Source organism: Trichechus manatus, unplaced genomic scaffold, assembly GCF_000243295.1.
Source record: "Trichechus manatus latirostris isolate Lorelei unplaced genomic scaffold, TriManLat1.0 scaffold00009, whole genome shotgun sequence".
Classification (NCBI taxonomy): Eukaryota; Metazoa; Chordata; class Mammalia; order Sirenia; family Trichechidae; genus Trichechus; species Trichechus manatus.
The window spans coordinates 21,015,542-21,029,263 of NW_004443945.1; the positions used below are offsets into that span (position 1 = coordinate 21,015,542).

Genomic DNA, 13,722 nt, shown 5'->3' on the forward strand with positions numbered 1-13,722 from the left:
TCAGCTGAAATCTTCCAAGAGGGCTGGCAGGCAGTTATGAATTCTTAGATGAGACTTTCACCTCCATTCAGCACTTACTCAATGGAGGTAATTTTTCTTGCACTCCTCAGAGTTATTTCCGGTTCACCATTGTATGTATGGAGGTATAGCCCTGTGGGGTCCCCATTTTACTGGTGTTCTCTAGTATTCCTAACTTTGGAAGGCCCTTGGCTTTGTTTAGTCTCTTGAGGCCTGCAGTGCTGTGTACTGCATTTTTGCTCAAATAACACACACAGTTCTATGTTTGTTTTACATGCTTTAAAAAACTAGCATACTAAAGTGTGCTTATGAAAATACCTCCTGCGGGTGGGGGGGAGGGCTTGTTCACAAACAAACGTAGAACGCACATGTTGTTTTTGTAAAATTATGGTAAATGACATTTAAGTTGACCAAATTCTGCAGATTTCCTCAAAGAGGATGCTGAGTTAATGTTCTGCATATCTCTCTTGATTCATGCCTTTGCTGGTTTTTTTTTTTGTCTAATTACACTTTACTTTTTAACCAATTCATTAATATATTTAGGAAAGTGTTTCTAAAATGTTATCCAGAATTTTTAGTTTCTGAAATGTTTTCACTGGGAGGGTCGGTCAGAGTATTGGTCAGCTATCTTGCCAGAAATAAAAGTCCATACTGTATCCTTCAATCATTTTAATTATTACCATTAATAAAATTGATACCTTGTCTTCTTCTGTGAATCCAATTACATGTATGTTAGACCATTTGATATTATCTTAGAACTCTTGGATGTTCCATTCTGGCTTTTTTGTTATTGTTGTTTGTTTGTTTTTTTCACTCTTGTTTTAGTGTTTCAGTTTGAAAATTTTTTATTGACCTATCTTCAAGTTCACTGATTCCTTCTTCAGCCTTGTCCAGTGTGTGATGAGCCCAACCAATAAATTAATCATCACTGACACTGTAGTTTTATTATTTTTTTCAGCATTTGCATTTGATTCTGTTTTATAGTTTCCATCTCAGTCTTTCATGTCCCTGTCATGAAGCCTTTTCTCCAGCCACTTGCACGATCAGTTCTCCCCTATATGGAAGAGTAGGCTCCACATCAAAGGCATTGCTTTACTGTTCACAGTCTTGGTGCTGAATTGCTTGCCATGAGCAGAGGGGTACGTCCCTCTCTGTTCTTTTCTCAGACCCTTTTGATTGCTGACACTTCTTTTACTCTTCCAGCCTCACCTCACCTCACCTCAACACTTGCCTTTGTCATCCTAGTTATAACCTTGGCTTTTTCATTATGATTCTGGTCCCTCCTGAATCATAATGAATCCACATTATCTCAGGTTGCTCTAGGTAAATACCCTATCTTAGATTATCTGTCCCTAGTATCCTCTACTTCAGGGTCACTGTCCTTGGATGGTGATCATTGCTTTTCCTCTGTAATCCTGTGAAAGTTATTCAGTCTATTTGCGCCTCAACCTTGTTATCAGCAAAACGTGAACAAACCCCAAACCAATGGAGATGTTGCGTGAAATATCTAAAACATAAATATAAAATGGCATTATCATTTATCTAATTACAGACCCCAGTATTCATCTTTAATAAGGCAATTGGATTATACATACTTGATTTTTCTCCAGTTGATGAAATTTTTTTGTTAATTAAAAAAAAAAACTGAACCTTAGTTAAAGAATGGAAGTAATATAAACATGTATAAATTAGAAAGCCAAATTCCTACATACATTCAATTAAGATCATACTACAATTGTGTAATTCCTTTACAACTTCAATTTATAACATTAAACACAAACATTGATGTCACTGTATTTGATTTAATAAACACATAAATATCAAAGGCCTTCCAAAGATTTATTCAGTGCTTACTTTGAAAATAGGAAGATTATTTTTCACAGGTGGTATAAAGAAATGCCCCCTATGTGATCCCTATCATTTGCTGATTCTAAGTTGGGGCAGGAATAATTTCTTATTCTAGAAACAGACAATTCAGAAAATATCAAGAAAGATGATAACAGAAATCTGGAAAAGGGGTATGCTTTGAAGACAAATGAGATTAGATTGTTAGGTGAAGATGGGCTTCCTGAATCTATAGACCCAGGACTCCTGGCTGGAAAGAAAGAACATGCCTTCTTTCTTGCCCTTGCTAGGATCTGGGCAGCATTTCTTCCATGTCTGCAACGACATAAGAGACAACAGCCCAAAGAGCAGCGGCAATATTCATCTCCTTTGGATCCATAACAGTCATGGTGTCTCCATGGGAGTGATGGAAGGAGAAATACTTAAATAGGTCATCAAGTAGACTGGCACCTGGGGAGAAAAGGGGAAGAATTCTTAGTGCAGTACTTTGATAGACGCTGCTGCATTGCTGCTCAGAAACCACTCCTCCCCACTTCAATCTTGCCTGCTCCTACTGTACGGACTGCAATTGCAAAATAATTAGTTTCTTAGCCTCACCCGCAGCAAGAAGTGGCCATGTGACACCATCTGACCACTAGGATATGAGTGGTGGGCTGCAGGAGAATTCTAGGAAAGCCTTTACTTTCCTGACAAAAGGGTTAAGAAGATGCTCCTAGTGCTGTGTTTAAGATAGATGGGAAGTTTGGAGCAGTATGGGGCAAAAAGCCCACAAACTAAAAATGGCAGAGTGGAAAAACAAACAGAGCCTGGATTTAGAAATATTGCCAACTCACTGAACCAGCTCTGCACTGCCTACTTCTGTTATGTTATGTGAGGAAAAATAAACCTTTATTTGTTTAAGTAACTGATACGAATATCTTCATATTTATTCACAAGGGTGTAGAGATTATGTATCTTCCTGGATGTAAAAGAAAGTCAATACTCTTTTGTTAAAGTGTCCTTCTCAAATCACTCATTTGTTTCGCGCAGCCATGAAATCCCACAGCAACCTTCAAGGGCATCAGCAGGAGTCTCTGTCCCACTTAAAAGCTTTCTTCCTACTCAAGAGCGAAGCTTTTCAGTAGTTTCAGCCCTGGATCAGAGTCTCAGGGTATCTTCTCTGTTTCTCTTATTCATCCTTGGATTCCAGTTGCAGTTCTTTAGCCTTTGGCTAGCCTTCCTTCCTTCCTTCCTGTTTTATTGTGAAATATACCATGTATACAAAAGACTGTAGGAAATATAAATATATATTGTAAAGGGTGATGATATAAAAAATTACAAATATATCCACAATTCAATGCAAGAAAGATACTACCAGTATTGGAGGCCCATTTTATGTGACCCCTCATCTTATAGGTCCCTTCCTCCCTCCAGAGGTACCCATTAGCCTATCCTGTCCTGCCTGTGCACTAATCATTCCTTGCTTTTCTTTATAACTTTACCACATACATGCACGTACCTATGTATGATTTATTGTTTAATATTGCCTTCTTTGAATCATATACTCCAGATATATTTCTGTAACTGGCTTTTTCTGCTGAAGCCTATGTGAGATTTGTTTGTTATTGTGTATAAAATCAACCCATTGCCATCGAGTCAATTCCAACTCATAGCGACCCTATAGGACAGAGTAGAACTGCCCCATAGGGTTTCCGAGGAGTAGCTGGTGGATTTGAACTGCTGACTTTCTGGTTAGCAGCCGAGCTCTTATCCATTGCACCACTAGGGCTCCGTTATTGTGTATAGCTGTAATATTTTCATTTTTTATTGATTATGTTATCATCTTATTATATTTATTGATTCATTCTCCTGACAATAGACATTTAGGTTGTTTCCAGTTTTCTGTTATATGCTTCTATCAACAACCTTTTTAAGGTTTTAAAAAGCAAAGATGTCACTTTGATGACTAAGGTATGTCTAGCCCAAGCCATGATCTTCTCAATTGCTTCAAATGCATGCGAAAGTTGAATAATTAAAAAGGAAGACAAACGAAGAACTGATGTGTTCAAACTGTGGCATTGGCAAAGAATATTGAATATACCGTGTACTACCAAAAGAAAGAACAAATAAATCTTAGAAGAAATACAACCAGAATGCTTTTTAGAAGCAAGGATGGTGAGAATTTGACTCATTTACTTTGGACACGTCATCAGGAAATACTAGTTGCTAGAAAAGGACATCATGTTTGGTAAAGTAGAAGGTCAATGAAAATGAAGGAAACCCTCAGTGAGACAGGTTGACAAATAACCACAACAACTGACTCAAAAATACCAACGATCATGAAGATGACACAGGACCAGGCAATGTTTTGTTCTGTTATACATAAGGCCTCCATGAATCAGAGCTGATTCAATGGCAACCAATGACAACAACAATCAACATTCTCTAGTGTCTATGTGTAGGAGTGGAATTGTTGCTGGGCTGCAGAGTATGTGTGTGTTTGACTTTACCACGCAATTCCAAATTGTTTTCCAAAGTAATTTTCAATTTATACTTCCACTGTAATGAGCCTTTCTGTTGCTTCATATCCTCTACTACTCTTGGTATTGTCAACTAATTTGTACTAATCTGATGGGTATAACAGGATATCTCAGTATGGTTTTAATTTTATTTTTGGTGAGAATATACATAGCAAAACCCATTCCCATTCTACAGTTTCTAGACATAATGATCAATGACACTGGTTACATTCTTCACATTGTGTCAACATTCACATTATTTCTGTTCTAGTTATTTCACTTCCGTTTACTTAAACTCCCTGCCCCCTAACCTTCTCATCTATGCTTTAAAATAACTGTAGACCCTTTTTTCTTATATAATTTTTTTTTTTTTAAATGCAACACTCACGGGTAACAACCTTTCCTCTTTGAGGTAAACTGTTATTTAGTTTAAAGGTGACATCAGGGTATAGTTTCAATTCAAGGTTTGAAGAGCAACTCAGGGCCATAATCTCAGGGACTCCCCCAGACTCAATAGGTCCGGTAAGTCAGGATTCTTTAAGAATTTGAAGTTCTGACCCACATTTCCCTCCCTGTTTATCAGGATTCATCTATTGTGTCCCTAATCAGAACATTCAGTAGTGGTATCCAGGCACTATCTAGTTCTGATCTAAAGGTGGAGAAGGCAGTGGTTCACAGAGACAATTAGTCGTTCAGTCTAATTCCTTCTCTAATTCTTGTGTTTCCTTCTTTCTCTTTTATCCAGATGAATAGAGACTAATAATTATATCTTAGATGGCTGCTTATAAGCTTTTAAGACCACAGACAACAATATTCACCATACTGGGGGGTAGATTCATAAAATTTAAGAACTAAACTATGCCAAATGACTGGACTATCTCACAAGACCATGGCCCTAAGCCCTTCAACCAAGAGAACTAATCCCATGAGGTGATTGGTTATATTTAATTAGTATCAGCATCTGTAGCCCCCCCCACCCTTTTTTGGTTGTTGTTAGTGTTGTAAAACCATATACAACCTAGCATTTGCCCATTCATCCCTTTTCCCTATGTACAACTTACTGACATTAATTACATCAGTCATGCTGTGCAAACTTCACCCATATTCAGTGCCACCTTTCCCATTACTATAGACAGAGAGTGACTACTACCCAGGCAGTATTTCTCCCTCCCTCCAGTTACAATAACCACTAATGAACATTAGTCTCTCTATATTTACCAATTGATGTCATTTCATAAAAGTGAGAACATTCAATACTTGTCTTTTATAATTGACTTATTTCACTCAGCATAATGTCCTCCAAGTATGGTCTTAATTTTATTTTTTAAAGTTATTAATGAGATTAAGCACATTAAATAAAATGTATTTTCTTCAAATGTCTATTCACAGTTTTTGCCCATTTTTCACCTGGTTTGTCTTTTTCTTATTGATTTATAGGAATTCTTGATATATTTTAGATACTAATTATTTTTGGTAATAAGTTTGTATATATAATTTCCCAGTTTGTGGCTCATCTTTTCACTCTCTTTATCATGTCTTTTGATGAACAGACATTGTTAACGTGAGTGTAGTCAGATTTATGAATTTTTTCCTTTATGATTGGACTTTTAATGTTTTGTTTAAGAAATCCTTCCCTACCCTAATATCATAAAGATATTTTCTGATGTTTTATTCTAATATTTTTAAAGTTTTGCTTTTAAATTTTAAGTACTTCATCCATTGATAATTGGAATAGATTTTTGTGTAGGGTCTGAGGTTGGCTTCTATTTTTATTTTTTAGTTGTTCCAGAAAATTTATAGATGGTATTGAAGGAAGAAGTCCAGTGTGCACTGAAGGCACTGGTGACAAACAAGGCACCAGGAATTGATGGAATACCAATTGAGATGTTTCAACAAACAGATGCAGCGCTGGAGGCGTTCATTTGTCTAGGCCAAGAAATTTGGAAGACAGCTACCTGGCCAACCAACTGGAAAAGATACATATTTGTGCCCATTCCAAAGAAAGGTGATCCAACAGAATGCAGAAATTATCAAACAATATATTAATATCATACACAATTACAATTTTGCTGAAAATCATTCAAAAACAGTTGCAGCTGTACATCAACACTGAACATCCACAAATTCAAGCTGGATTCCAAAGACGATGTGGAATGAGGGATATCATTGTTGATGTCAGATGGAACTTGGCTGAAAGCAGAGAATACCAGAAAGATGTTTACCTGTGTTTTATTGACTAAGCAAAGGCATTCGACTCTGTGGATTATAACAAATTATGGATGACATTACAAAGAATGGGAATTCCAGAACACTTAATTGTGCTCATGAGGAACCTATACATAGACCAAGAGGCAGTCATTCAGACAGAACAAGGGGATACTACGTGGTTTAAAATCAGGAAAGGTGTCTGTCAGTGTTGTATCCTTTCACCACACTTATTCAATCTGTATGCTGAGCAAATAATCCGAGAAGCTGGACTGTATGAAGAAGAAACAGGCATCAGCATTGGAGGAAGACTCATTAACAACCTGAGTTATGCAGATGACACAACCCTGCTTGCTGAAAACAAGGAGGACTTGAAGCACCTACTGGTGAAGATCAAAGACCACAGCCTTCAGTATGGATTACACCTCAACATAAAGAAAACAAAAGTCTTCACAACTGGACCAATAAGCAACATCATGATAAACAGAGAAAAGACTGAAGTTGTCAAGGATTTCATTTTACTTGGATCCACAATCAATGCCAATGGGAGCAGCAGACAAGAAATCAAAACATTTATTGCACTGGGCAAATCTGCTGCAAAAAACCTCTTTAAAGTGTTAAAAAGCAAAGATGTCACTTTGAGAACTAAGGTGCACCTGACCCAAGCCATGATATTTTCAATTGTCTCATGTACATGTGAAAGCTGGACATTGAATAAGGAAGACCGAGGAACAATTGACGCCTTTGAATTAAGGTGCTGGTGAAGAATATTGAATATACCATGGACTGCCAAAAGAACGAACAAGCCTATCTTGGAAGAAATACAGCTAGAGTGCCCTTTGGAAGCCAGGATGGTGACACGTCAGCTGACTTACTTTGAAGATGTTATCAGGAGGGACCAGTCCCTGGAGAAGGACATCATGCTTGGTACAGGGTCAGTGAAAAAGCGGAAGACCCTCAATGAGATGCACTCATACAGTGGCTTCAACAATGGGCTCAAACATAACAGTGATTTTAAGGATGGCGCAGGACTGAGCAGTGTTTAGTTCTGTTAATACATAGGGTCACTGTGAATCAGAATTGACTTGACAGCACCTAACAACAACAACAGTATAGCCTCTTTCTCCACTGATTTCCAGTATGAATTTTGTCATGAACTTTCCTTATCTGTGTAGGTTTGTTTGGGGGCTTTCTAATTCTGTTCCAGTGTTCTATTTGTCTGTCCCTATGGCAATATCACACTATCTCAATTACTACTGCTTTCTAAGCCATGATATCTGGCAGGACAAGTTCCCTCACCTTCTCTTCCTCCTTCTCCTCCTCTTCCTTCTCCTCAGGAGAGTCTTGGTGATTCTTGACCATTTGTTCTACCATTTCAATTTTAGAATCATTTTAAATTCTATAAATCATCTTTTTGAAATGTGACTGGAATTGTGTTAATCTACATATCAATTTGGGGAGAACATCTTTATGATATTAGGATATTGTGTTTTAGCCATGAAAATGGTGTGCTTCCATGTATTTAAGTCTTCTTCAATGTCTTTCAATGAAGTTCTGTAATAAAGTTTTGCATACCTTTTGTTAGTTTTCTTTCCTGGGTGGCTTATATTTTCTGTTGCTATTGTAAACTATATACTTTAAAAAATTTGCCTTTTCTGTTTGTGGCTACCTGGTTTTAGTGTCTAGGATATATCTGATTCATAAATGGAAAGTGTTCTTCCTTTTTCTGTACTCTACAGAATAGTTTGTGTAAAATTGAAATGATTTATTTCCTGGTTATTTTGTAGAACTCACAAAGCCATCTAAGTCTGATACTTCCTTTATCGTAAAAAATTTAACTAATGATTCAATTTCTTTCAAGGTTATTGTATTATTCAGGTTTTGTACTTTTCTTGAATCAATGTTGGAAATTGTATTCTTCTAAGAATTTGTTAGTTTTGCCAAAATATTCAAATAATTGGCATGAATTTGTCAATATTATCCTGTCATTATCTCTGATTATATCTGCAGCATCTATAGTGATGCCTCTTTTTCATTCCTGGTGTTGGTTGTTGCTGTCTTTTCTCATGTTCATTAATTTTGCCAGCATTGTGTCAGTTTTGTTAGTCTTTTGAACAAAAAAATGATGAAAAATATGGGCTTTTGGGATCTTTCCTATTGCACAGTTCTTCTTTCATTGATTTCTGCTCCTATCTTTATTATTTCTCTTCTTCTACTTTCTTTAGGTTTATTCGTTTTTCTTTTTCTAACTTCTTGAGTTGAATGTTCAGCTTATTACTTTGCAGACTTCCTTTTCCTCTAGCATACACAGGTAAGGCTACAATTTACCTCCAACAGTGCTTTAGCTATATCCCACAAGTTCTGATTAGTATTTTCATAATCATTTATTTCTAAATATTTACTAATTCCTAGTTTGACTTGTTCTTTCACTCATAAGTTATAATGTGTTTTTTTAATTTTCAAAAGTATGTGGTTTCTTTAGTTATTTTTTTTCACTATTGATTTCTAATTTAATTGTTAGAGAATTAAGATTCTGGTCTATATGAAACAGATTCTTTGTATTTTGTTGAGACTTGCTCTATGGCCTATTATACAATTAGGTTTTATAAATGTTCCATATGTACTTGAAAATAATGTGCTTTCAGTATTCTGTGTATGTCCATTAGAGCCAGCTTGTTGTGTTCTTCATATCTTTTAACTCCTTCCTGATTTATTGTCTATTTGATCTATTAATTTGGAGAGAGATATGTTAAAATGTCCCTCTGTTATTTTAGATATTTTTATTTTTCTTGTTGCTCCAGCAATTCCTTTTTTATATTTTTCAAAATTACACTATTAGAGGTATATAAATTTAGAACAATATCTTCCTGGTGAATTGAACATTTTTGAATTGTAGTCATCCGCTTAATCTGTAATAATGCTTTTTGTCCTGAAATTGTGTTTTCTTAATATGTAACATAGCCACACCAGCTTCCTTGTGCAGAGTATTACCCTTTTACCATAATTTTACTTGAAGTCTTCCTCTGTTCTTATGTTTTCAGTTTCTCTTATGAATAGTTTAGAATTGGATTTTTAAAATATAGTCTAACAATCTTTGATTTCTAACTGGAGAATATAATCCATTTATGCAGACTGTGATTATTGTTAAATTGAATTCATCTGGACCGTCTTAGTTTTTGCTTTCTATTTGTTCATTTTCTTTTCTAAGTTTCTTGTTTTTCTTTCTTTCTTAACTTCTTTGGGATCATTTTTTTTTTCCTCCTCTCATACCTTTTTTCCCCACCCTACTAGTCTAGTGGTTAAACTCTTTATTTCTATTCTTTTAGCATGTGGAAGTTACACACTCTATTTCTAGTCTTTGTAAGTGGAGACCTTAGAAATTATAGTGCAAATATTTACCTTAATAAGTCAAAAGTTAATAATTTATATTATATAAGGACATTAGAGGCCCCCAAGTTTTGTCCGCTGTCTCACATTCACTTATTGCTCATTAAAATCCATGCTTCAGGCAAACAGGGATTGGCAGATACCGTCAGACAAATGCCAGGCCACAGAGTTTCCTTACCTCTACAGATTCTCATTTTATCATTTCTCACACTGAAGAATTACCAGCTAAGCTATTCATTATTAAAAGATAAACACATGGGTCATCATGAGTCAGAACTGATTTGCTGGCAATAACAAATATAACAACAACAATTATTATTTTATCCAATAATTTTTTTGGAGTGGTTTTTACCACATTTCCAGGGTTCTCTCCCAATCCTCCACTTTCTGTCCTATTATTATTCCTGAGCAGCCCTGGTGGTGCAGTGGTTAAGAGCTCAGCTGCCAACCTTTTGGAATCCACCAGCCAGCTGCTCCTTGGAAACCCTATAGGGCAGTTCTACTCTGTCTTACAGGGTTGCTATGAGTCAGAACTGACTCAACAGCAATGGGTTTGGTTTTGGTTTTTATTATTCCTGAGCCCTCCCTTGCCTCTGGATGCTGTCTATATTTCCCCCAAGCCAAACTTAATTTTTTTAAACTTCATACTAAGATTTCCCCCTGTCTATCCTTCCAAAGGAGCCCCTGGGTGGTGCAAATGGTTAACAGGCTTGGGTGCTAAACAAAAGATTGGTGGTTCAAGTTCACCCAGAGGCCCTGGAAAGAAAGGCCTGGTGATTTGCTTCCAAAAACCCCAGCCATTGAAACCCCTATGGAGAACAGTTCTACTCTGATGCACATGGGGTCATTAAGAGTCAGAGTCCATTGCATAGCAATTAGTACTGGTACCCTCCCAAGCCCCTTGCTCTGGAGGGGAGGTTTGATTTCTCTCTTATTTATTCATATGCCATACCCTGGTACTATTAAACACAATGCAAGCCAATGAGGCAAAAAAGTATAAAAGAAAGCAAAACCACTAACGCTGACAATTAATAGCTCCGATGCCTGTCAGCAAATATCCAAAACAGGGTGCATTAAGCTTTCGATATTTACCAAACCCTTAACTTGTGTTTAGAAGGCTTCTTCTCTCTCAGTGATTTTCTTTCTAAACTAGTAAAACATATTTTCTGTTAACCCAGTAGCTCAGAAAGGGTGGATGTCACCATCATCCCAACGATAACATAAAACCTTCAGTGCATGGGCTGCAGCTGAGGCCCTAAATGTTTTGAAGATTCAATCTAATTCAATTAGACAAACATTTATTGAGTCTCTATAATATTCTAGGCAGTGGGCTTAGGGTTGAGGCAGAGATTAAAGTAAAACAGACACAGTCTCTGCTCTCAAAAGCTTACTCTGCAAAGAAATGTGTACATAAGAGCAGCACAGTCTGAATGTACTGTCATGAGAAAAAGACAACAAAGTAGTGGGTAGCTCATGTAACTGAATGACCTTATCCGGCCCCTAGACTAGGTTAGGTCTCCTTACTGTGTGCTCGCTGTACTTGCTTGCTTAATGCCCTTCCTGCCCGCCCCTCATCCACTGTATTGTAAGATTCCTGAAGGCAGGACCTGTGTTTTGTTCCCCACTGTGTCACCAGTGCCTATAACATAGCACCCAATAGATGGTGAATGTATATCTGTTGAATGAATTAATGAAATCAACAAATTTTATGAGACAGCTAGGCCTTGAGGGTACTGTCAGAGTCCTTGTAAGATACAGCTGGGGCATTCCAAGAAGGTAACTTGGAGAATATAATGAAAGTGTTATTTACCAAGAGTATTCAGGGTTAAGTAAAACCAAAAAAGGGTGATGAAGCACTCCAGGGCTAGCAACAATGGGGGGAGCCACTACCACTCCTAGGGCTGAAAGGGCAAAGAGAGAGAGAATGATTATTGGAACCCAATTACCCTGTAGGATAGGGTTGCCTGAAGAGCTGTGGTTATTGGTAGCAGAAGTCAGAGAAAGGAGCCAGTGGGATCAGAATCCTTGATGGCGCTTCCCAATATCCTATGGGCCTCCCATTGCCCAAACGCAGAGGGTAAGGTGACTTGTTAATGTAATCCATAAAAGTTAGCCCCAAGGCACAGTACAGGATAGAGGAAAGTGAGGAATGATACGGATTGGTAAAAGAGAACACCCAGCACAAGCGCTCACATGTCAGCAGACGGGGCGGGGGGCATTGGCATTCCAGGTGAAAGGAATAGAGCTTGTGCATATTCCAGTTTGACTGACATAAAGGGTAACCTGGGTTAATTATCGGCAGATAAAGTTGGTGACCAACAGTGGAAGCTTCTAAATGTCTGGCTGAAAACAGATTGAATGTTGTTCATAAATGGGGAGCCACTGGGGGCCAATGGGCAGGACAGGTGCGACTGCAGCTATACCTTAGGGGGATGCTCTCGCAAAACATGGAGGTAGAGGTGTGTGAACAGCCATGGTGGCAAGGAGACAGTTCAGGGGAGGTATAGTTGGGGTGGGGGTGGGGAGCAACAAGGACCAGGGCCTGATGGCATCCCAACCTCTGGAATTCTCTGGAAGGCATGTGGATGAAATTAACCACACTTCCTAGTGGAAAGGCCAGAAGTCTGTTTTAAAACCAAAAGACTCTGTGATGAGCTTACAGCACACCCAGGAAGGACAGTCTGCGTGTTTACTTTGGTAGTAGCTAGAAGCATTTTAACAGAAACAGTGACATTTTAGAATTAGTTGAAACTGGTGGGGAGCATATGCTCTGGACCCCAGAGAGCATCTGGTGAATGTCAAATCCAGTGCACAAGTTAAGGACAGAGTCATGGGGTTCAAAGAATGGAAGTCACTGAGGGTGGATGGAGGAGGAATCAGAATTGCAAACATCGGGAAACAGGAAGAGACATTTAATTCCAGCAGACAGGGTTTGACTAGCTTGGGGCAATTTTTCTCCAATCCAGAGCCTCTTACAGACACTGCATGGTAGGATGACATAAAAATTCCTGTCCCAAAGCCTCCAAATTCCATACCGAAAAAAATAGAGGCAAAAAATGGTTGTGCGTGCCCTTTCTGGGCCTCTGAACTTCCCTTTCTCTCCCAGACTGAAAGAACTTGAGTGCTGGATGGGTGGGAATTTGGCTGCCTCCTTTTAGAGTTAGAGACTTAAGGAAGGCATTTCCTCAGAGACCTAAATTCCCACAAACATTTTATAACACTAAAACAACTCCAGAAAATCAGATATCACCCATGCAAACACTGCTAACTAACCACAGGGGATATGAGGGTGGGGCTGTTGGCTGTCTTGCAGTTTTGTCTCTGCAATTCCAAGCAGACATTTTATCAGTGACAGCTACTGATCTAAAGACCAGCACTGAGGAATATCCTGCATTTCAATTTCAGAGAGTACCTGAAATCTCAGGGCAGGGGAATGTTAAGTATCCCTAGGGATAAATTTCATAGTATCTTTCGACAGGTAGATGAGCTCTGAACAGGGGATCATCAAACGCTTTTTAGAAATAGACAGTAGGAACAAGCCTGCTCCAAAGGCCAATATTCAACCCTGGAAATGCTACAGTATGAGATGAGCAGCTCATCTTCAGGAAGTTATTTGCAAAGGGAGGTTTGGAACGTGAAAAGACATATCCTTGAGTATGTCAGCAAAGGAGAAGTTGGACCTAGGCAGGGAGTTACAGCTGAGAGAATTTGGATTTAGAGGCAGATAGACCTGGGTTCAAATTCAAACTATCCTCCTGAATAACTCAGT

The 13,722-nt window shown here is 38.1% G+C and overlaps 1 protein-coding gene across 2 annotated transcripts in view; it reads right to left on the bottom strand.

Annotated features, from left to right (window-relative positions):
* Positions 1-505: 505 nt before the first annotated feature.
* The window catches only part of CPQ (carboxypeptidase Q), a 537,063-nt gene continuing 523,846 nt past the window's right edge, over positions 506-13,722 (bottom strand). For both annotated transcript variants that reach the window (XM_023726056.1, XM_004370753.2), the window contains one exon: positions 506-2,313. In XM_023726056.1, coding sequence (XP_023581824.1) covers positions 2,150-2,313 — 164 coding nt within the window. In that variant the 3' untranslated portion in view covers positions 506-2,149. The remainder of the gene's footprint in view (positions 2,314-13,722) is intronic.